The following is a 25271-nucleotide window of genomic DNA, read 5'->3' on the forward strand; positions in this document are numbered from 1 at the left end:
CAGATGGATTCTGCTACTCTGTTAACTAGAGTCCACCCCACCTCTTCTAAATCCAGAATAAAACACTATCCGGCTTCTATAAGAGACTATTGCAAACACTACTCACCAGGTTTCCAGTAAACTGTAGATGAAAAATGTATGATATTCACAACACTGCAGGGGGGAATTACGACTAGATATACTGACAGAAGTGGGATTATTTCTCACAGGCCTGTGTGGGAGATGTTGTGGGTAAAGTGGCACAGCTATGCAAATGTCTGTCATGTATCGCGCTATATCCAGAAATGCACTGGTACAACAATGAGCAAACCTGAGTTGTTTCTGCTAATGAAAAAAACATTGTCTTGAAGATGCATCTGGCAAAGCAAATGAAACAATTGGCATGACAATACTTTACATGTTATAGGGCAAGTACAAATTGATGGCAGTTTCAAAGAAGCAATTTTTGACCCACTGTTCAACTACAGCTATGCGATTACCTCGAAACCTCACATTTGATAAAATTTGTGATTGATATATTGAAAAGAAATGCATTGATTAAGCACCAGTAGTAAATATGCTCATTGATGCTTTTAGCAGGCTAATTGGCCATTTTGTTGTAGATGATCAGGCTCCTATAGTTGTATGTACAAATCCAATCGTTCAGGTCTGCTGTGGAGTCTGTTTTTTAGGATAGCAAGATGAGAGAAATTAACCTTCGGTAGCATAAAGAATTTGATAGGCGGTTATTATCCTGAAGACCTCACGTGTTTGAGGCCTCCAAATACCAGGTGTTTGACACCCCTCAGCGCAGAGGTATTAGTGTTTGGGAAGGTACCACTTTTTCTTCTTCCTGTATCTGCATGGGTACTCGCTGGAGGTCCTTGGGTGTGAATCTAGTCGAACTTTCAAGATTTCTATAGTAAATATTGATGAGGTGAAATAGCATACAATAGATCAGACTAAGCGAAGCAAGGGAAATCTTCTCTATTGGTTGGACCCACTCAACCATGTTTTCAGCTTTCAAGTGACAAAGTACCAGAGTCTCTTCCTTTGTAAACTTTCCTTGGCCTTAGTGGCAATAGGAAGAATGCTTGCAATCCCAGAAATACCTCTCTACAAAGATTTGTAAAGATAAGGGGTTGAATATCGCATGCCTGCAACTCCTCTTTTTCTAGTAACCCGATGGAAATCTGCCTATAGGTTTTCAGAGTGCAAACCAGAGTTGTTTATTGACCGATATAGAGGAAATAAAAAGGTGTTGAATAACATGAAGATTGAAATGAGTGATGGGCTAAAATAATGTGACGCACATTGGAGTTTTTTGAAACAATCAAAATAATAACTAGTTTGTGTGCAATGAAAAAAGCCTGAAACATTCTTTTCATAGTGCAGCCACTGCTCAGAGGTGCAGTTTGCTGGAACATACTTTCAATTAATCATAGTGCTGCTCCCTTCCCACCTCCAAACATACCGAAAATAAAACATTTACAAAAGAAAGTCGTTTTTTCTTTGCGTTTTCATTGTTCTCTTTTTCAGTAGGCTCCCATACAAGGCGAGACTCTGTTTCAGTATGTCCAAGAACCAGGTTTATGTGTTCGAGGAACAAGTCTCGCAATGGGTAGTCTGCCCTGTGCCTGAAGCCGAAGACCTGGTGCTGGGAGGCAACGCCTTTGTTCCTTCCCGAGTTTCGAAGAGTTAAATAATCTTGTACTTACATATGCAAAATCCTTGGGCAAAGTATTTTGTTAGTTACCCATTCGGTATTGTAATGGATTTTGGCAGACTTGAGTGAACCGTCATTGTCTTTGACTGATTTACATTTTTCACAAAGAATTGTTTCAGCATTGTTTGGAATCTTAAGTAATATATTTCTCCTTCATTTATTGTATTGCAGTTCTATTTATGATAAGCAGAGGTTATGTCACATAACACATATGGTGTATGTACGTCAACAGGTTGCACGCTGTTCTGCAACATCTCTTTGTTTTCTGTCTAGACCAATGAATAACTGAGGCGTACATGCATATGGTGAAAACTTGAGGCAGGTTTCCTTTTCGTTACACGCATTTAAAGAAGTTCTAGAGTTGGGCCAGGCTGTATTCATTCCTCATTCTCCAGGAAACATTGTGTTTCAGTCTTCCTGCAATTGGAAGCATTCCTCTTCCTGCCACCAAGTCTTGGGGAACTTTACAAAACAAAAAATGACTTGTACTGTTCAAATGGAAATCTGTCCTTGCAGGATTCCTGGCACGCTACATGCAGCCATGGGAAGTCGTAGGACGTGTAGCCACGCTGTGCTGCTTTGAAGATGACCTCCTTATGGCTTGCCCTTTGTTTCCATTATTGTCAAGCCACTGAAAACAGTGGTTTCTTCGCGGTCAGAGACGGATCATCCATGAAATATAGCATAGTCTTCCATGGGGTGGCCAAGTGGTGAGTCTTCCATGGGGTGGCCAAGTGGTGAGTCTTCCATGGGGTGGCCAAGTGATGCACCGGTTCACCCTGTCCTATCTTTGAGGGTTCCTCGATTTGGGTGATTAGGGGGCGGGTGTGACTAGAGCTAAATGGATTCTTCTACTATGTGTTTATGCCATTTCCCTGTGTCATCCTTCGTACACCTACTGCCTGTCTGGCGGAACAGTACTCCTGCCTCTCTGCCCTAGCATCTGTACATTGCTCACAAATTCTTTTAGCTTTTGCGACTAAGTCACCAGCTCCCTTCAGGCTCTCACTGTCCTATAGGTTTCTTTGTGCGCCATTCCCGCGGGCGGACGGCTGCACACCTCTTAAGGTACGGTATCTGTATGCATTGCAGCATGGTTCCATGAATTCGGCCTGTGGACACGGACCATCTTGATTGGATACATTTGATCACGTAGTGAGGCGTACTCATTTGAATCTTATTATGCAAGCATTAATCTGAGACGTTGGTCTTGCATAGGCTTACGTGTTACTTTGGCGGGAAGGAAGCACAATAATAATTCACCCTACAATTTGGTGCTCAGCAATCGTACTTCACTTTTGACTAGTCGAAGGCAAAAGGCAGAACAGCAAACCCATCGCTTTCCTCTGATTTATCACCCACAAAAAATAGAACCAGGGTTTCCATTACAACAGTGCACTCAGGTGTTGACGAGCCGGAGCAGGCAGTTATGTTAGGCCGTTTTTTAATAAAGAATAAGCGCAGTTTCCAAATTCAGGGAATGATCTGCCCACCACCTCTGAGCCCCCTTCGCCCCCCCCACCCCCTCACCTGGCAGGGTGCCAGTGCTGCTCCACATATTATATGAGTCGTCGCCTTCTCCATTCTAAGGCAAGTTCCCTTTAATGTCATCTTTATCTGCTACACGATGCATGAAATCTACTTTCTCTTTTTGGGCCGTGAACGACCCCTGACCCCTTTAGTGGAGACGCAATGTGACCTTTCCGTTGTCAACGGCTTTCATTCTCCTGAAAATCCTATGAATTTTTATTACACATTTTTTTTTCTTTACCGCTGAGCTGAGGCTTCAACAAATTACTTGACACAGATGAGATGAAGTTGTTGGAAGTAGTGTTGGGTAAGTTTTACAGCCAGCATGTGTGCTGCAAAACAGAGCAGCGCCAGTGTCCTCCGATGTCATACACCAGTAACTGCTGAGCCCACTATTGGATAAATACATCATTTTATGGAACATTGATTGTTCTATAAACCCAATGGAGTATTATGCTCCATGATCAGACCATTTAGATTGTGTGTAGAGCACAGAAAATGCCATATTCAGGATGGTACTAAAAGTGCCATTTGTGTATTTTATGGATGTCATTACAGGGGAAACTTCTCTCTGTAGGCCCTGTTTACTGCAATTTTTTTTTCCCTCTGTAATGACATTTTTCATTCACAACGTATGCCTCCAAGAGAGGGGGGTGGGTTGTTTTATTTGTTTCATTCGAGATTACTGCACGAATTCTGTACATTTTAATTAAATGTAAGCTTAACAAATGCATAAAGTATTTATCTGCTGGATTCTGGCTTTGGGGGTGGGGCACAATGGAAGCAATGGCGGCAGCCAAGCGCGCAATCTGAAGCGGGCAGGTACGCAACCCAATGAAGGAGAGGTAGGGAGAGGACATTTTGGCGCCTTAGCTTTCGACTCCGAAGCACTCGTCAAACTATCCTCCAGCTGACTCGGCGGAGGAGATGGAGAAAAAATGCAAAGGCGGACTTCGCTCTAAAAATTCTGACGTGTTGCCAGAGTAAAATAAAGAAAATATTCTAGGTGAAAAAAAGCTCTAACGACATTGCTTGAAAAATTCCTTACCGCTCTGCTAAAAAACAGCCCTCTTGGAACAGAACCAGTTCTGTGATCACCGCAGCCTCCCAAATGAAACACCTCTGAGCAGTCGTTGAGAATATGACCTGCCGCATCATCGCCCTTTCCCCGCGTTCATTTTAGGGCCTTTCTTTCTTGGTTTGTTTTTTTATTTTTTTTTAACTCGCTTGAGATGCGCAATTAGCCGTGTGTGCGCACAGGTGCCAGAACTGAAGCATTTAGCATTTTCAGTGCTCTGTGACCGGCAGATTTGGGCTTTGTAGTGTGGTGATAATGTTATCCATGCTGTCACAGGAATCCACCTGCCATTTCTGCTGCGGGTCCCAGTTCCCCCACCTCACTATAGGGCAGAGGCCCTGTTTGCATATCCCGGGCAAGCGACGGTATGGTATAGTCTTGGGCTCTGGAGAAAAGCTGTGGCTGGGCCCTTTTCAGCTGCCATGTTTACGCAGGTGAAATTCCAGGAGCCATGTTGATGCTCTTGGTCGGATCCTTGCTAGTAGTCTCCAGCTTGTTTCTAAAGTTGCAGCCGAGCTCCACGTTCGTTTTATTGTCACTTGAACTCTGCCAGCTCTGCCATTAATTCATTAAAGTTGGAAGAATCTTTCGTGAGGGGCTCGTTTACAATCTGATTGAGCCCGTTACCTTTTATAGGAGCCCTTTTTCAAAGCACTACCGACAGCACTCAAAGTTATTAAATTGCTGAATCAAAAGATGGGCCTGTGATCGCGGTTATGAACTGTGATGGAGCGGATGAGAGCTGTGCTTCGAAGGTTAAGATGTTGCTGCAGTTAAGCTCCATCAGTGGCAGCCCCTTTTACCCACATTGTGTACTTTAATGTCCGCAAAGTGACTTACCTTTCCTCTGGATTCAAACCGTACCGTTTACGCGAGCATAATTACTCTGTGCTGTTGGCCGGGGTGTTGCTAGGTCTGGAAAAGACCCGGGGCTACGCTAATGTCGGAACTGTCGGAAATGGGGGCTAGCTAGCCTTTTGATTGTAGCTCCTGAGATTCTATCCGGGGCTACAACCAAAAGACCAGGGGCTATACCCCCCTTAGCCCCCTCCCCTAGCAACGCCTCTGGCTGTTAGGGATTTGCTGGCTCCCCTGTACCAGGGTATGGGCTTCATGTGCATAACATCACAGATGTGGCCTTTGACTCGGAAATCCTGTATAACTTGTCCCCTTTACATCCAGAACCACTTTGTACTGGAGCGCAGAGGTAGGGAGTCTGGTATTTTCATTCTTGATCTCCATAGGTCTAGCAAAGGACTTGCCATAGAGGACTTAAACACTCCATTGGGTAGGAAAGATGCAAGAAAATCTATGAGGTAATTTCCAGTTGGAGAGAACACAATTGTTGTGAAGTGGATATTTGCTTTATTTGTCTAAATTAGGGTTCCCTGGCATTCTGTCCCCCATCACTGGCCACACTCGGGAGCTTTAAAGGCCTGGCTGGGTGACAGCAATACTGCTTTTGTGCGTTTCCAAAACATAGTGCTGCCAACCATTAATTCATTAGCTACATGGATGGTCCAAATAAATGTCCTTGTATGAAATAAAATCGCATGTTATGCAACAAATACAGCACCTAGAAAGGAAAATAATTTGAGGCTTCTTCGTAACCTACAAATGATTGCTGTGCACAGACACTCCCCTGTTCTGGCCTTGTCTCTTCATGGTGAGAAGCCTTTTGAAAGTCAGCTTGGGCTTTCTCTGCAAAGGGCTACTAAAGCATGGGTTCGGCCAAAAATTCATCAAGAAGATTAAGGCCTTGTATGAGGAGCCAGAAGCATATGTGCAGGCCAGTGGAGCCTGATTGCCTTTTTTCAAGCTAGAGTTGTCCCCTATTACCACTTCTCTTCAATTTAGCAATAGAGTCCCAAGAGGAGGTGATCAGAAAAAAGGGCACAGGTCTTGGAGATCGAGTGTACAGGTCACACTGTAATATGGAGGACATGCTGATTCTCCCTTTAGACATGTAAACCATGCAGTCAATGCCTCCTTTGTCACTAAGAGTTGAGGAACCTCACCAGTTATAAGATTAGCTAATCTAAATGTAAAATACTACCTCTGCCTAGAAAATGCTTCAGAGGCCATCTTATAGAAGTGGGCAATAAGATGGGAGCAAGAAAGTGTAAATACTTGGATAATATTTTCCTGAGGGAGGCAAAAGGAATAGGAATGGCCAACCGCGACTGCTGATAGGCAGCATGAAAATAATAGCAGAAGGTTGGAAACACTCAAGCTTTCCTTACGGGTCAGTGTAAAGAGTACGAGATGATGCTATTTCGGTGAATACTATATCATTTGAGGATTTTCCTATCCTAATCCCAGACCAGGTTGAAAAAACACTGTCGCGAGAGAAGAAGAAATTACAAATTGGCACAGGAAAATGGGTCTCCCGTAGGATAAAGGGGTGTTTAATCTACCAGACCTCCGGCTCCATCCTGATGCTGTAGTGCTGCATCAAGCTAGCCACTTGGAAACTGCTGTGACCCTCAAACGTAAAGGTGGGCAACCCTTGAGATTGATGCATTGGGGGCTGTTGATCAAACTCAGAAATTACATGAAACAAAGACATTTTGGGAATTGAAATTGACAACCAATTTGGTAAGCCAAGAGCAGATAGCCATCAATGGCAACAGACTTGAAGGAGACCACTTGATCTATATATATGCTCATTCGCCAATACTTGAGACACCTAAAATAAAGCTCAGTAAAAACCTTTAGGAGCTACTGTTCTCCAGCAAAAATGTTTACAACTACGATCAGCTATAACTGCCTCTTCTGGTTCTGTGGGAACAATGCTTCATCCTTAGGACTTGTGTTTTGGACATGCCGAAAAGTAGTTAACCTTTGAAGGATGTGGAAGACCGAATTCAGTTTATGTTGGGGAAAAGATTGCATTTGACTCTCTTGCTAGTAGTCCTGGGGCAACATGCAGATTCCCACAGATATCTTAAGGCAAAATACGCTGGATTCTGCATGCTGTAATCTTGTCTTTCTTAGCTGGTTACACGTCCTCCACCGTTACCTGATGGGCCATAACGTGAGCGTAATAAACAGTTTTGATGTCACATACTACTAGAAAAGCTTATCAGCAGTCTAGAAAAAGCAGGAGCTCAGCAGTTTAGCTGCCATCTCTGCAGCCGACAGTTCTAGAAAGAAAAACTGAGGATTTGTTGAATGTAACACTCCATTTGATTGTTTTTAGATTGTCTGCGCCATTTCTTAAGGGGAATCAGAATCAGCAAATAATACTTAAAAAGAAAACCAAATGTACAAGTGTGGCTTCCAGGCATTCTTAGAATGACAATTCTGTTGAAAAGAACTTTGATCCAAGAGGTCTCCCTGGAGAAATATGACAGTATTTGGTCCGAACTATATGTTGAATAGTCCTTTTCTTGTTTTGGGCTAGTTAGAACGATCTGTGTTTTCATCGCCTGCAATTTCATCCCCTGTCATTTTAAAGTCTACATTCTAACGAAAACGCTCATCTTTCTTTTTTTGGGGGGGGTCCCCCATACCCCCGTCCCCCAATTATTTTGAGCTGTTCCCTACCCACAAACCCTTATCTGCCCTTTCCCACCCTCACTAAAAAATTCAATGAGTATATTCGTTGTAATATACACGTTAAAATGCCTGGGGATGAAATTGCAGGCGATGAAAGGACGTCGTACCTTTAGAACAATGTATCTACTAGTCTCCCACCACTCTGCCAGCACCACACCATCACTATCCGTGGCTTTCCCGGTCCTCTCTCACTTTCCGACCCGCCATTATATCCCTTTTCCTCGCCCACCCTATTGGATCAACGGCTTTATTATTTTGCATTTATCTCTTTTTTTAGTTATGTGCTTAAACTTGCTGTGGGAGTGATTACATGTTTGTACTGACACTCACGTTTTCAATGAAATTGTCAAATGCAGAAAAGAAAGGGAAATAATTGCTAGTGGCTTCCAGTGGAAGCTGTTGGCAGCATTTCTGTGCCTTTCTCTTTCAGCTCGGACCAGCTGACCGTAATCATGCTATGAATATTTTTTCCATGTAAGAAGGAAATCATGGTACATAAGTCCCCTAATGTCACGTCTTAGGAAGGCAATGGTAAACATTGTCAAACCACAATTATCCACAGTTGACCATGGATAAGCATGCAGTTTGTGACTTGAAGAAAAGCACTTGGAGGCCGAAAACCTCGGTTCAGCCATGCTGAACAGCCCTCAATTCCCACTTTATCACCAGTGGTACATGGTGGGATAGGGAGGTTTTGCTGCAGTAGAATTGGTTGAGGGAGAATTTGTCAATTTTTTTTGGATGAATTTCAACTCAAACATATGTGGCAGGGATGGGTTTGGATATTTGTGTGGGAGGGATTTGCACAAGGTTCTCCCTCCTCATTACATTTGTGGTGAAATGTCCCACAAAAAAAAGAATTCGGCTAAAACTACCTTGACCAATTGTTTTGGATGAAATCACATAGAACCGTACATTGTTACAGTCAAACCAATCAGTTTCTGTACGTTTTTTACATCCATTTATATTTTTTGTTTCAACTATTTTACTTTTCTATTTTTTGGAGGCGCTACAACCCCGTGGTTCCTCAGTGCTCAGATAGGCACAATTGTCCTATAGAGAAAACGAGAAGGCAATATGGAGTGGATGCCTATTGGTCAAACAAGTAGGTTTTTCACCTCTTTCTGAAAAGGTTGTCAGGAATTTTCTTTTTGAAGCAATCTTGACCTACTTCCTGTGTAAATCACTGCTCTGGTATGTCCTAACCTCGATCATCCTTAAACCTGGGAGAGATAATTGAGATTTCCCTCAAAACATAAGAAAATTGATTCTTGTGTACAGGTAGTGCTCAATGTGTAGGTATTGTCACCACTAAGCACACTTCTGCTTCCATACCGAAGTCCCTTTATCCCATTTGGACCTTTCAGACTTTCTTATAGACCTGTTGTATACTTTTGATACATTTCAATTTAATTTGTTTTGTGGTTGTTATTGGTGGGCCTTTTCTATCTATTCGTTTGTTCCTTGGTTTTGAACCCATGCTCAGGAACTGGCAGCAAGGAAAACACTGTCCCTCCAAGTGCCTGTTAGTACCCCTTAGAACCATCACCCAGTCTGGGTCCACCAGTAAAGACCGTTACTGCGTACACATGCTGATCAAGGCTCTACCTCCACAGACGTCAGTAAAATTTCCCTTTTCTGACTACTTTATACTTGCTTGCTAAGCTCTTATTTCTGAGGTTTGACCTGCCTCTAGTGTTGATGATTTTAAAGCCGCAGATGACTGTGCATGCCCATTGGCTATGAGGCTTCCTTACGGTACCTCTGCTTGTACTGAGATTACACACAAAGGCACAAAAGTGATTATGACATCAAACCCAGCTTTTCAGACTTTACACTTGTAGGTCTCATCACATCCGTAAGAACTGAACATCGATCAAGAGAACGGCCATGAGGAACACGAAAAACACTTGGTCTGAAGCCAACATCTTCCACTGTGTACTAGATTACCTACTAATATGGATGGGCTAAAAAATGGTTCACCCTGCTGTGACACATACATGCTGAACCTGCCCTCTTAAAGCAAAAATTCTTGTTCAATGTGAAGTACTTAATATAACAGAGATTTGAAAAAGAAATCCTTTCTTAGCCCAAGTGAACAGTAAGCTTTGAGGCCAAGGCTTGTTTCTTGGACAACCCATTGTTATGTTGTTGCTAAAGCCTTCCACAACAACAAGATTCAGGCTGCCTCTACTAACGCATCCTGGGGTAAGGATGGCAATCAGATGGAAAAATATAGGCAAAATAAATTGACCACATATCCTCCATCCACTTACAGCAGGTAAGATGATGGTGATGATGTTGCTCCAGTGGCATGCAACAACATGAAATTTTGCCTTCCAGCCCTTACAGCTGAGCTGGAGGAAAAGCACACGGAGTTCATGGCAAGGAATTGTATAAGGAACAACGCTTCGCAAGCCATGAACCCACAAACAAATTTTTAGTTGTGCTGAAATCCAGGGAAAGGGCTAGGGTGTCCACATGTCATGTAGCCAGTAATGTCCGAAGGGTCCTTACAGGTAACTGCAAATTTTGGTGCAGATTGGTGAAACAGTGTGGTATTGTACAAGGAACTACGCTTTGTCACAAATCCAGCCACCCACAATTTTTCACTTTGATAAATATAGATGAAAGGGTTGGAAAACGTCTCTGACACTATCTCTAGGAGGCATTTCCCTACCTCAAAAGAAACGAGTGAAATTGTCAGGCACGGAATTGACAAAGGCACCCTAAGAAATGGCACTAGGTTAGCTCTTGGACACAGCACCACTCTTTAATGATAGTTCCTTGACCTTTCACTAAAACAATAGGGTTTGGATGCCCCTGTCCTGTCATTTGGTTTGTCTTTTCGTGTCAATGTGAGTGCCCTGATGCCTGCGGGTTCTCGGCACTATAAAAGTAAATATATAAAAATAAAAGTAATGGGCATCTGTGGGGCATGCTAGAATTGTGGTACACGCATAGCATGTGCATGCCACAGCTTTACTTGGAGCACCTGTGGAGTACTCCAACACAATCCCTAATATAGCACCTACATGCCCAATACCACTATGGGACCACTAGGCTTACACACAGAAAATCAATCAATACAAATATCTGACTTTCGATCACGGGGTCTTCTAAGCCATTACTGTTACACTGTAGAATCCTTTAGTAAATGTGCCAGTCCTCACCTAAATCTCATTGGTGAAAAAACGTAACCAGGTTACATGCATGAGGCCCATGGGCGAGTAGCGCATTATAAAAATTAATAAAATACATTCATGGTTAGGGCTGCCATCAAATCCTTGCCCATCAATAAATCCCTGATCCCAGATGGCTATGTGGCGGAGTTCTACAAAACCCACAAGGTAATACTTATTCTTGATCTCACTGCCCTCGTTAACCAAATGGGTAAGGACAGGGCCATCACAAAATCGATGGAGGAAACCAAGTCATCCTTATACATAAAAAAGTCAAGGACCCCACAGACTGCGGCTCTTACCACCCCATAGCATTGATAAATGTAGATTCCACGATCCACGCGAAAATCCTTGCGACTAGACTTGACCAGGTTATCCCTAAAATAGTCCAACTGGATCAGTCGGACTTCGTAAGGAGTCGGCATACTGGTGATAATGTCAGGAGGCTGGTGCATTTGATAGAGAAGTCCCACAAGAGAAAAATCCCTGCTCGCCACATGGCAGTGGATGCAGAGGAGGCTTTTGATCAGGTGGAGTGGGGATTCCTCTTTGCAACTATACATAGAATGGGTTTCGGCCCAGATTTCTGGACCAAGTGAGGGCCAACTACCAGCACCCGGTCCTCTGCCTTGCGGGTAATGGGCAAATTACGGAGCCAGTCGCAGTAGAGAGGGTAACTAAGCAGGGATGTTCGCTTTCTCCCGTCCTCTATACCCTACATCTGGAACCCTTCCTTGCAGCGGTGAGATCTAATGAGGACATAACAGGTATCCCGTTTGCGGGTTTATCCCACAAGATTGCTGCATTTGCAGACAATATGATACTGACACTATCTCAGCCGGAGACCTCATTAGCGGCAGTAGAAAGGGAACTTGCACAATTTGGAGGTGGGGGTGGCAGGCCTTAAAATCAATCCCTTCAAGACCAAAATCCTTAATCTTAATCTTACTCTTCTGATTGAGACGGCCATGGACCTCAAGAAAACCTCCCCTTACAGATGGGTCAAGCATGCAATCTCCTATGTCTGCATTAAGCTGGTCAAGACAACAGACCCTCTATATCTAGTTAATTATCCACCTCTGCTGGAGAAGCTGAGGTCTAAAATGATTGATTGGGGTCCGCTAGCTAAAACATGGCTGCGGCGCATACATTTACTGAAAATGGTGGTGCTACTACAGCTGCTACACTACTTCGCAGTCCTATCGCTACTTGTGCCGCTGGCTTTCTTTAGGGCCCTCGAAAAAATATCCACTAAATTTGTTTGGAACAATAAACACCAGAGAGTCGCCGCCAAATTAATGACAGCCTTTACGGATCGAGGAGTCATGGGCAAGCCAGACTTCAGGGCATACTTCAGAGTTGCCCAGATGAAAGTGATCTTTGCCAGTCACGGTAGTGGGCCGTACGTGGGATGAAGTGGGGAAAACTGCCCCATCACATCATATCTCTCACCTTACACACCACTCTTCGGCAATCTGCAATTCACCCCGGGACACAAAACATCCATATTTGAGAAATGGCAACAAGGGGGATGCAGATTAGTCTGAGACATGTTTAGTGAAGGGCAGGTAAAACAATTTGAACAATGCAAAATAGACTTTGCCTTAGGGAAAAGGGAAAGATATAGCTACATCCAACTGAGGCACTGGCTTCACCATCCCGCCATTCAGCAAGCAGGAACCCGCCAAGTAACCCACTTCGAGAAGTACCTCAATAGAGATCCCGGGGACAGGAATTTGGTCACCGATATACAAGCAATTAAAGGCAGGTGAGGACCCCCCCAGTAAGGCCATATATGAGAAGTTGGCAGGAAGCCACGGGGTGTACAGAGGAGGAGAAGCAGTGGGTGTGGCTAAGGGCGCAGATCCCTAAACTAACAAGATCCCTCCAAATCAGGGAGGTCTGGTTGAAACTGGTCTACCAATGGCACCTGACCCTGACAAAACTGCATAGAATGTATCCAGGGGGTCCTGCAGCGCTGCTGGAGGGAGTGCAGGGCAGTGGACACCTGGAATCATACATGGTGGGAATGCCCAAACCTCAACAATTATTGGGCGGGCATAACAGAAGCCATTGAGCAGGTCCCAGGGATTAAGTGCGATGGGAATAGGGGCCTGATGATAATCGGTCTGAGTGGGACACTGGAGGACATTACGACTAAGCCAGGCCGCAAGCTATACGTCATCATGATGGCAGCAGCACCTGTACTTGCCCGCAAATAGAAGACTAGGGATCCCCTGCAGGATCAAGAATGGGTGGCTAAAATGTGGAGCCTGGTAGCTTTGAATGGCTCACATATTCCCTCCAGGGAGACTATAAGAGGTTCAATGCAGACTGGTCGTCCCTTCTGAAATACCTAAGGGATGGAGCAAGGGGTGTTTGGTAACCGAGGACCATGGGACTTTTAGGCATAGTGGAATGCCCCGGAGAAGGCGAGCTATGACGAGCCTACAATCTGAGATCCTCTACGACTGGAACGAACTGGACCAACTGTCACACCACAACAATGGTACCACCAGGGAACAGCCAAACCAGACTAGACCCGAACCAAAGGGATGGGAGGATGGAGGAGGGGTGGGTGGGGTTTCACGCATTCATGTTCAAAGGTGTTCTTGTTTGTCAAAAATGCCAATGAAAAGTTATTTAAAAAAAAAAATCATGGCGTAAATCCCAATAATCTACCCTTGTGAAAAGCTACCACGCACTGTTTCAGTCTGATCAGTCTGATGGTGTATGTTCTTTGTAGTCTGTCTTGTCAGCACTCGTATACCTATGGGTCTTGTCTCTGCGCTATATAAATCATAAATATATAAAAGTAAGTCCTAAGTTTAAGGTTGCTAACAGTATTATATGGAAGAGGCTACCGCTCCTTGTTGGAGCGGGTGTCCTAGGAGTCATTCAAAGAAAACCCTTTTATCCCCGGGCCATCTATTTTATCCACGAAACAGACCATATCTGTTGCCTTCAGGCTTCACACATGAACTCTGCTCACAAGGATTCTCAACCCCAACTATTTTATACTGTTGATATCAGTCCCTTAATAGGTTCCTAATGCTATCACTGACTCTGGGCCTTCCCCTATGTGACAGTGTTACAGGAAAGAAGCTAGGTAGTGGCGTTGGAAACCGAGGATCGCCACCCGCTCCATAATGGAGTCCCTGGAAGGGGTGTAAGGGTGATTATCCAAGTTCCCCATCGCAAGCCTTGTTTGCAGGTGATGCCCTACATCCCTGCTCCCACCCCAGAAGGCTATAATACAGTATTATGGAACCCAAGAGAAGCCCGCTGTGCTTGAACATGCACCCCCCGGCACTCTGTTGGTCATGCAGTAGTTATTAGGAGATTGGGTGTTATCAAAAAGGTGGAAGTGTGCAAAATGTGCAAGGGTATTGCCCTGGCCCTTACTTACCTTCACCCTCGGATCCAGTGGATATCAGAATGAAGTAGGAAAGGAAAAGGAATTGCAGTTACGAAACCAGGCTCTGCCATCAAAGTACAGACCAACTGAATTCAAAATGGCAGACAGCTGCTTTATCCCAGAGTGTGCTCGCTCAGAACAAACATGCAGCTAATGCCAGTCTCGCACCCACACGCCCTGATCGGGTCCTTACACAAGTATGTAACTGCACAGGACCAACAAAGAATTGTGGGAGTTAAAAGACAGAGTGTGGCACAGTCAGCGAGGTGAAGAGTGCAAAGTAAAGCATAGCGGTGAAGAGAGATGTGGAGAACGAGAATGTGAGTACAGTGGAGCAGTGAGGAAGCGCAGCGAATATGAGAGCATACATAGCAGAGGAAAAGGGGAGAGAGGGGGAGAAGGGAAGTGAGTGAAGCAAAGGGAGGAGAAAAGAGAAGAGTAGAAAAAGATGGAAGAGAGAACCCGCAAAGAAAGGTGGCAAAGAGGGGGAACTATAGAGAGAAGAGCGGAGGAGGAAGAAAGTAGGAAGCAGGAGGGACAAACACTAAAACCTTGACCGGATCCTCTAGTGGTGGAAGTGAAGGCTTAGATTATAACGAAAGATCTTAGTGGCTGAAATATGGAATTACTTCGCTTCATTGGGAGGGTGAGCCAATAACTCCATGGGGTACAACCAGCTGCATTAATGCCTGGTGCTCAAATCTGTCGTAAGACCTAAAGGTACCAGGTGTGGGTACCTACTAGGAGAGTTCAGGTGAACCAACCGCAGCCCCTGACACTCGAGCAATGATCAAGAAAGATGCAGTGAAAGCCAAGAAAGATTGTGAGAACCTATAAATCCCACTGGCTGTATGTGACCATTTTGCCCACCGAAGAGACAGACCTAAAGTTGGGCGAGAGAACAATGGTGCCAAAGAGAAGATTGCTAACTGTGCCAACCCGAACTCGATACTGTGGTCTCTGTCAAACCATAATCTCTGCTTTCATTGTACAGAATAAACGTAATTGTGTATCTATACATGGTTTCGAGTTGTCCGTTGATTGACTATACCACCTCTTCTACGGTTTCCTAGTGCCACATTGCCCTTTGTGATAGAGTGCAGACAGGCTGACCAATTAAACACCACTGATGTCACAGCACAGGAGAATTAACACTATGAACCAGCCCACAGCTGCTAAGAGGAAAACATGCAGTGACATATTTAAACACAAGCTAAGGCTGCCCCCAATTGAGCATGAGTCTACATAAGGCAAATCAGAACCAACAAGAGCATGTCATTCCCTATTCAATGTACGTGCTATTTCACCTGCTGGGTAGGACGTCTATTGTCGGGTTTCTGTGGACCACAAGACAAGTGTTTGTCATGAAATCGGGTTTGCCATGTTAGAAAGTCAGAAATGAATGCACTGTGTGGACATTCACGGGGGAGTCTTGGAGGGGTGGGGGGGTGAGTTTACACACTACTGTGCTGTTCTCTTAGAATGGCATTGGGGATGGCTTTTTATGATGGGAATGTGTACTTTGTGCCAACAGATACTTCCAGATGACATTTGTCTTTTACCTTGTGACCGTGTCAATAAGTTTTAACAAGTTATATTGACTGCGGATCACCTGGTCTGACAGATCAAATGACATGCTACAGATTTCGTGAAACAATGTTAATGAATTTCTTTCTGTCTTGTAAAAAATGTTCACGACAATGCTGTTTGTTAACTTAAACGAAAAAATAACGAAAAGAACAGGGGGGGCGGCATGGAAAGGCAACGTAAATGGCATAGGGAGGTTAGGGGAAAACAAAGGGGTTAGCGGAATCCAAAAGGAGCGCGTCAGGACAAAAAAAGGAAAACGTACCAGAATGTTGCCTAATACTGTGCCCTTGCGCAGAACAAACATCCGGACCCTCTTTACGCTGAATAATGGGAGCGGGGAGTTGCATTTGTGACCCGCACTCCTTTTAGTCAGTGTAATTGGGTTCAGGGATTGCGGTGGGTTCCCCCGCTTCCATTAAATCGTATCAGGGGACAATAAAGAAAAAAAGGTTAAAGAAAAAGAAATAAGTATCTAGTGCTCCCAGTTTTGTGTTCCATGTCATTTCATCGCGGGATGTTTTTTCATGGGATTTTATTAACGCAAATTTTTTTAACGAAAAAAACCCATTGCATTTTTTCAAAATTATTTTTGGGGGTTGTCCCCCCCCCCCCAAATCCCTCATTCCCTTTAATTTTTTTAATATTACCACACCCGATATGTATAATTTTCTAACCCCCCCTAAAAAATGTGATGGGTTTTTTCGTTAACAAATTCGCAGTAACAAACCCAGTGAAAAAACATCCCACAATGAAAGCACGTTGTATCCAATTTTGACCCAGCGCAGGGATTGTGGACAGATGGCTGCACACACATAAGCGTGCCTCCGAAAAGGTAAGTGGGTAGGGTGGCAGGCGAATAGGAGGATGCAGGGCACAGTGAAAGTCGACATTATGGGCGGCACAGTGATCCCATAGATAAAAAAAAAAAGCCAGCTTTATGAAGATTAAGTTGTGAACCCCAATTTTTTGACTCTGTATTTCAGGAGTCAAGCATAAATCCGATCACTGTTACATATAATTACCCCACACTTCCACATTGTTGATGGAACAGCCTAAACATGCTATCTTCTTGTGGTACAAAGGAAAAAGACTTCTCAGTGTGTGATTGGTTACAAGAGTTATGATACTTCTTTTTTATCACCAGGCTTCCTTCTTCCTTACCAGTTATAGGAACTGTTGTACTGGTGGTTGAATTGTAATTAAAAATCTGTGCACGTACGTGGCATGAACGTGGCTGTGGTTCGAGCTACACACGTCTGCTCCTTGACAGGTCTCTGAGAATGTCCAATTATTCAAGTTTGTGATCATTGTCTTCTGGAGAAGGAATAATGTATGTTGTTAGAGGTGGGGTAGTTGGCGATCCTTTGTGGCAACATATTCCAGGTAGGGCATCTGGCTACAGCACCTCCACTTACATACAGAAGACAGTGTTAGTGCGGCCTTGCCTCATTTGCCAGAGTACACATGGCCATAACATCAACATTCAATACAGTTTAAATGTGTACAAAAATGTCTTCAAAGTTATTGTACCATTCAGGTATAGTTGGTGATGTTGTGAGGGCTCCTATCCTTGAAGGCGTCTCACTTGGGGAACATGTAGAATGACAGATGTTTGCAGGAGTGTTTGTAAGGAGGGTAGATCAATAATGTATGAAGGGAGGGTAAATTAAGGGCTTGAGTGAGGTTTTAATATTCCAGGTTTATAGAAATGATTGACTTGGAGAATTGGCTTTAAGATCACCAAATCAAGAAGCCTGATGCTGAGAGCATCTGTGTTTCAGTGGTCGGAAGCTGAGGTAACTAGGAGGCAGAAGTGGAGGTCAGCAGACCAAACAACTGATAAGGAAGAATCTGTGGGTGAACAAAGACGAGCGATCAGTGAAAGTGCACCGGCTGCGGCAGCAGGTGCTGAGAATATTGAAAGACATTGGGCCTCATTACACGGAAGGCGGTAAGCCATGGCGCTATTAGCGCCATGGCTGCCGCCGGTACCTTACCGGGTCCGCCTTGGTGGATGGCGGAATTAGCGCCATATTCCAAGGTGTGTAGGGGCGCTAATTCCGCCATCCACCATTGCCCCTTCACCATTGCCAGTCAGCCCCATAGGGCTCCATGTTAATGGTGAAGGTGCTAATTACGGTACCACAAATTGCGGTACCGTAATAAGCACCAAGGTCCCTTTGCGAGTCCCGTACTTAACGCCTGTAAAAACCAGGCGTTAAGAGAGGACCCGCAAAGGGACCTCGTAGTAAGGCGGTAAGGGTTTACCGGTACCGGTGCCCTTACCGGTAAAGGTAAACCCTTACCGCCTTCCGTGTAATGAGGCCCATTGTAAATGAGCGTAGGGATTTTGGACTAATGTGATAAGGGATAACCGTGCAGAGTTTTGCGGCAAATGAACAGTCTGAAAAGTGATGTTTAGTAAATGCTTGAAGCCGTGATATCCTAAATGAATTTGAAAAGATACATGTTGGAGGGACCAATGAGTATGAGGTTTCATAAATTGAAGAAATAGTGGATCATTAGTAGAGCAAACTTTGAGATGGAAATGAGGTGCATCCTGGGGTTGCAAATGCTAATTGCTTATATGGATGGCAAAGGTGGCCACTTTTCTTAGTGCCCATAGAATTTTCATTGTTTGGGTTTCAAAAGGTACATTAAGACATAAGATGCGCACATGTTTAGTTGTCTTTGGATGCATTAAAATTAGATGATGATAATGTGCAACAGAAGGCAAGGAAGCCTACAGATTAGAGAGACCTAGTTTTGTCATCGGTTATATTTACAGACTACTCCTTAAACGCAAAACTGTAGCCAATGTTAACAATAATTGTAAAAGTATTAGGGTATTCCAGTTTTGGAAAAATGTACTCATGATAAATGCTCTCAAGTGTTTTTTTCTATACACTGTTTGGAGAGTCACCAAATACATATGTTTGTGTCTCACATTAACAGAAATGTTTTTATTTTTCCTAGGTATTGTCTCAAAGTCTTATGAATGCCGACTGAAGGGGCAAGGAGCAACCTTTGTCGAGACCATCAGCACTTTTGCTACAGGAGAAGAAGGTTCGCCAATTAAAGAAGAAATAATTACAAGTGGCCATGAAGAGTCCCAGTCACCCGAACAAGTGCAACAAGTGATAATATTTCAAGGCTTTTCTGAGGAGTACAATGGTGACTTTGCTATTGACGCATCTGTTGAGGAAACAGCAGCAGCTACGCTCCAGACTTTGGCAATGGCTGGTCAAGTGGCACGAGTAGTCCATATAACAGAGGACGGTCAAGTCATAACTGCAAGCCAAAATTCTTCTCACATGGGCAGTATGACTCCGGGGCAGATTATACGTGAGCATCTGCAAGATGGCACTACACAAGTGGTGGTGGTCGAAGGGCCAGTGGGAGATGCCGATGTTGGCGATTCTATTGCAATTGAAACTGTTACTGATTCTAGATGCACTCTTGTGCAACAAGTAATGGCCCACGGGGTGTTGGAGCAGTCACAGAGTGCCTTACAAAATTCAGACTCTTCCTCTGCTCTCGATGCTTTGCTTTGTGCTGTAACTGAGTTGGGTGAAGTGGAAGATAATGGGCATCAACACAGCGCAGAGTCCTGCCAAGAAGATGCATTGGCAAGTCAAGAAGTTCCCAATATGTCTAATGAAATTGAGACTGGTGAAATGCAGGCCTTCCATGATGATCGTCAGAGTCCGATTGGTATTGAATCTGTAAATGAAGAATCACAAGTCATACATTCACCCGCTATCTTTGCATCTCAGGAGTCTGCCCAGGCCGCTTTTAGGAAAATGGTTCAAGGTGTCCTAGAGTTTGCAGTCTGTGATTCGGCTGCAGCAGACCAGCTGATGAAAGAAGGTGTCACACAAGTGATTGTAAATAATGAAGGAACTGTGCACATGCTGTCCAGAGAAGGCTCTCGCATAATGATGCGGGACACAAGTGGTCGTGCACTGCAACTTGGTAGTCAGCACATGAACTTAGTGGAGTCTGATGGGGAAATTTCACAGATCATAGTCACAGAAGAAATTGCCCAAGCCATGGTTCAAGGGCCCAATGACCGCTTCCCTGAAGGTGCAACCCATTACTTTGTAACAGAACTACCACAAGGAGGTATGCAGGATGAGGATGGCATGTTTTCGCATAATGTGATAGAGACAGCTGAGGCACAAGAGGATCTGCAAGTGAGTGCTACAGTCAATAGTCCAGCTGTATCTGATGATGGGGAGGGGCAACAATTAACAAATGTGGTTGTCCATGAGGAGGATAGCTTGCAAACGTCAAACACTAATAGTCCAGATGAACAGCAAGAAGCTTGAACGTGTTGCTCAATGCACAACTATCAAAATTGGTAGACATGTGTGAGCCTTATGTTCCCTTCATTGACTGCACAATTTCTGGAAGAACTTGCTTTGTCACTATCTCGTCCCAGCTCTGAAGTGCACCTTCTGTGACTGGATAATGGCTGCTGCACGAAGAGGTCTAAAGATGCACGCTTGGAATAAAGACAAATCCACGTTGTGAACTTCGTCCAAAAGCTGGGTTAAAATCCACAGAGAAGTCGAAGGGTTGTGCGTATTGGTTTGAAATAGTCTGTGATTGACATGGTTCCTGGTATAGTTTGTATAAATGAGGTATATGCTGCCTTCTAGGCCAATGCCAAGTCAAAGATTCCCATTAAGATATTCCACATTTAAGATACAAGACCTCAAATTCTTGCTGGAAGATAGCTCTGATTTTTGTTATCTACTAGCGTGCAGTCTGCGTTTTTTAAAAATGGAAATAACAAATGTTAATTTGTTGATGAGCAAAAAAAGACAACAGTCGTGGTTAAACATACTTTTCCAGATGTCAGAAATCTGAAACTTAAAGTAAGGAACAAGATTGCTACGGGAGAAATGCATTCTAGTTCACCGTTCAGCACGACTTTTCATATCCAGCACATTCTGAGCTTCTCCAAATGTAGTTTTTTCATTTGCCACTGGATGTGGGCAGGTAGTCTTTGACTCAACCGGTTCAGAACAGTCGTGTTAACTGTTTTTATGTTTATTAAAAAAAAAAAGAGAGAGAGAACTTTGGTTTTGGAAGACCTCAAACCAGTGACTTCGCATGGATTCCTTCCATAAACGTCTGAACATTATCTATGCTGACTGATGTCAAAATGCATAATGCTCCTTCTTACAAAAATGCTTTGTATGAACATATTTATTATGTTTGTTGATTTTTCTTTAAAGTTATTGTTAGCATATTATTTGCCACTAAATCTTCTGCTATGTCCTTCAGTGATAAACTGGCCATGATTGTAAAATAAAAACAAACAAACATGTCTCCCCATGCACTTGTGGTCATTTCATAAAGTAAGAAAGGCCAACATTTTCGTTCCTTTTAGTTTTTCTTTGGAATAAAATGTTATAGATTCAAAAGTTTGAATAATGTGTTGAATGTTGCGACCCACGTAGCTATTTTCGATCACTCCCTTTTCTCTTTGTTTTCAAATCTCCTCTCTACTGTTTGTAAACATGAAATGTATTTTCTTTCCTTTTTTATGTAGCTATCCTGATAAAGCTGAGCTTCCAGGTGAGTTCATAATAAAATGTCCTAATGTGATTTACTGGAAACCATATGCCAACATAGGAAGACAATATGGTTCTTTAAAAGAATGCAACATAAAAAGTGAACGAAAAATGAGAAAATGGAACAGAAATATACTAACATGAGTGCAGCAAACTCAATATGCCCTGGAGTCTAGAAACAAAATGACACATAGAATGCGAGCCATCAAAGAAAGCAAGCAACACATAACACAAAAACAAACTTGAGAGTGTCAGTCAGATCATGCAAGCACACAATCTAGTGAATACAAAACTTGAATCCTATAAAAGTAAAAATAAAAAAATAGCAGATAAAAGATTTGTTTCTGTAAAAGATGTGCAAAACTCACTTATCTGTTTAATCAATAAACAAAGAGAATACTAGCTGCCTTTATGATCCTACTGGCTTCTCAAGGAATATTGACATATACTGATCACTGGACCCGTTTTATGGTAGAAATCTCAATCTCTGAAAAGCATTCAATGTTCTTTGGAAGCACCTCACAGTTGTTAATTACCTCCCTACCCTACATGAGTAAGTTCCACTGCAATATTTAAGATGTGTGTGTATCATCGCATGAGTTGCCAGTTATCATTAGAAATCTGTGCCTCTGTGACATTTCTAAAGTACATTGGTAGCCCCCTCTTTAGTATGTATTTATTTAATACTTGTACAGTGCATTGTTCACCCTCAGATATCTCAGCCCTGTAGAGAGACTAGAAGAATATGAGCCAAGAGTCAGTAAATGGGAACAATCATGTATTCAACAACTTCCCGATTGTTGGGTCATAATTCAAGTTGTGGATGAATGTGGGGAGCTCAAAAGATTGCCGACACGCACCTAGAACGCAACTCTACCTTTCTATGTGAGGCAGACTGTAGGTGGAAATTGCAATCTTTTTTGCCTGATCTTGCTATTATTTGTGTGTTTATTAAATTTGCCAACAATTAAATTATGGCATATGCCACAGTGCATAGCCTTCCATTTAGTTCTCTGCAGTATGGGAAGCCAGTGGAGAGTTTGGACTGCTGGCAAGATATGAGCATGGCATTGTAATCTGAAGATGATGTGGGCTGCTGCCTTTTAGACAAGCTGCAGTCTTCAGATTTGGGTTCTGGGAAGAATGAGCTTCTGATGTGGTCTGCACAGTAGCTTTCGTCGTACAGTTGATTAAGTTGGTGGCTGATTTATTGTGTTTGCCCTCTATTCTTAGGAGCATTTAGGCAATGTCAGCGTATGTGAATAAGCCGGGGTTGAAGAAACTGATGCTGTCAACCATTGGTCTGAGAACTATTTGGTTGAAAGGTGGGGGGTAATGTTGAGCCCTGAGGTAATTTACAAAGTCGGCTATTTCTTTAGATTCAAAAGGAGGTAGTTCTAATGTTTGCGCATGGTCAAACAGTAAGGATTGTATCCATGTTAGCACTAGGGTTTGGATTGCAATATGGTTGAGAAGGCCCAAGAGGATTACATTGGTTAACCGTGTCAAAAGCAACCACATGTTTAAGTAGGATAAATGTGCTTAACCTCCCTATATTCTCTGTTTCATCACGCAGGACTGATTTGATGCATCTGCCAGGATGAAACCTAGCTTGTAGGTAATGAAGAAGGTCATGGTCTTCATTGAATGGTTGTAGTTTGGGAATTACAGTTGTGTCGAGTGATTTGCCTGGAAATCTAAGCTGTGAGATGGTGCAGAAACCTCCTCTGTCTCGTGTGTCAAGAGATGATTGTTTTAGAGGAGGATCGAACGTCTCCCATATTTAAGTGCAGATTGTACACATCCTGTGAGGAGTAAAGTGGTTCGAATGAGGAGGCCCAGTAGTTTTGTTATTTTTTGTGGGAAGACATCCACAGGATAGCTCCTTTTGTCTTGCAGCTATTTAATAGACTGGCAAATGATACTCAGTTGAGTCAAGGATGTCAGACTTTGGCCGTGAGGAGACTTTTCTGTATGCGCCTGGAGGGATATAAGCATCCAGTGTGGATGCATATTTTGTTCTGATTTTTGTAGAGTTAACAATTATAGTTTGTTACATAACTGTATGAATGATTCAATGGTACTGGGAAAGATTATTGTTCCCCTGAGGGTCTTGAGGACACAGGAAAGTCATTTTGAGGTGTTGGATGCTGAAACAAGGTGGTCAACAAAGTCAAATATTTTGGTGAATTGGTTTCTCCAATGAGTTGGCCTAATTTCTAGTTGTCAAAGTGTTCTTTTTAACTTCAAGCATCCCGTACTTGTTCCAAGATGGCCACCTCTTTAACATCAGAGTTAAGCCATGTTTAGAAGGTCATATGATCGCTCTAAAATCATAGAGATGAATAAGATATAGACTATCCCACTATGTTATATAAACGCTGGCCCGTGGCATCCAGAATTAATGCACCTGTCGAAGTCCTGGCTCGAGGACGGAACGCGTGGTGAACACGGAGTGCAAACTCCATGACTACCTGTATCCTGAGTAAGTCCATGTCTGTCTTTTTTGTAATAAACTTTATTTACAATGCACAAGTGAATTAAATGAAAAGCATGAGTGTATCGGCGCTAACGAGTTCCCTGGTTCTTTTTGTTTGTTTGATTAAGACAGTGTCCTTATATTTAGAGGGACGCTTTTGAGATGGAGCAATAATGTTTTGTGAACATTTATGTGGTCAGCTTTCAGGACCACACAGGATGCACCCACTCAGAGGGAGTTTGAGCGTCATTTCTGTGATGGGCATTTTGTTTTGCTGAGTTTTATGGATGAGGCAAAAGTATCCATGTTTCTGGGGGGGGGGGCGTGGCTTGGCGGCCATCCGGTGAGGAAGAGCGATCTCAGAGCTCCCAACAGATCCTGTTAAATAGCCATCAACCTGGTCCGATGTTTGTTGCAAAATTGAGACGAGGTGTCGGAAAGTGGAAAGAACAGCTGCATCAAGAAACCGCTGTGCGGGAGAGTGGAGAGACGGCGCACAGTGGCCCGAAATAAGGACGGGAGAAAAGGTGCCAAGATGGCAGATGGCACTGGGCCGGTTTGAGACAGAAGGAGAGGGCGCTGCGAGAACGAGCGACACTAGAGGAGCAGCAGAGATAGCACGGAGAGAGGCACGGCAGAAGCGGGCGATCTCCAGTGAGGAACACAGCTGACTCGGAGGGAAGGAGGAACAGGCTTGCGCAGCAAAGGCGCATAACTCCAGAGTGCGACGGCGGAGCAGATGCAGGGAGAGAGACCATCTGGAGTTGCCAAGAAAGAAGGTGAGCCTCCCTGACAGCCCAACATTCGGCTGGAATAAGGCCCGAAGAGGAAGCGGGTGACAGAGGTATTGCGGCAGCGGCCCCCGCTATTGCTCACAACGCGACTCGGTAAGTTAGAGTCCTGCAGCTGGAGGAATAACGCCAGCACAGAGGTCGGCCCATGGCACTGACGGGAACACCAACACTGTTGGGCAATGTAGAAGGCAGCCCCCATGGCAATCAGGACATTGAGGGTACGCGCCTCTCCACTGGAAGCGACTGCAGGGGCACAGAAGCACGGGGAGCGAAAAGGGGAAGGGGGACAGCAGAACAGGCGCAGAGGCGGCAGAAAACCAACACAGGTATGCCCTCCTGCCCCCTAAAG

At 43.8% G+C, this 25271-nt stretch overlaps 1 protein-coding gene across 2 annotated transcripts in view; it reads left to right on the top strand.

Moving 5' to 3' along the window:
- ZNF407 (zinc finger protein 407) overlaps positions 1 to 21699 on the top strand; it is a 2669902-nt gene extending 2648203 nt beyond the window's left edge. For both annotated transcript variants that reach the window (XM_069620736.1, XM_069620737.1), the window contains exon 10: positions 19041 to 21699. In XM_069620736.1, coding sequence (XP_069476837.1) covers positions 19041 to 20395 — 1355 coding nt within the window. In that variant the 3' untranslated portion in view covers positions 20396 to 21699. The remainder of the gene's footprint in view (positions 1 to 19040) is intronic.
- Positions 21700 to 25271: the final 3572 nt, after the last annotated feature.

The sequence above is a fragment of the Ambystoma mexicanum genome, chromosome 5q, assembly GCF_040938575.1.
Source record: "Ambystoma mexicanum isolate Mex_15411 chromosome 5q, UKY_AmexF1_1, whole genome shotgun sequence".
NCBI classification, from domain to species: Eukaryota; Metazoa; Chordata; class Amphibia; order Caudata; family Ambystomatidae; genus Ambystoma; species Ambystoma mexicanum.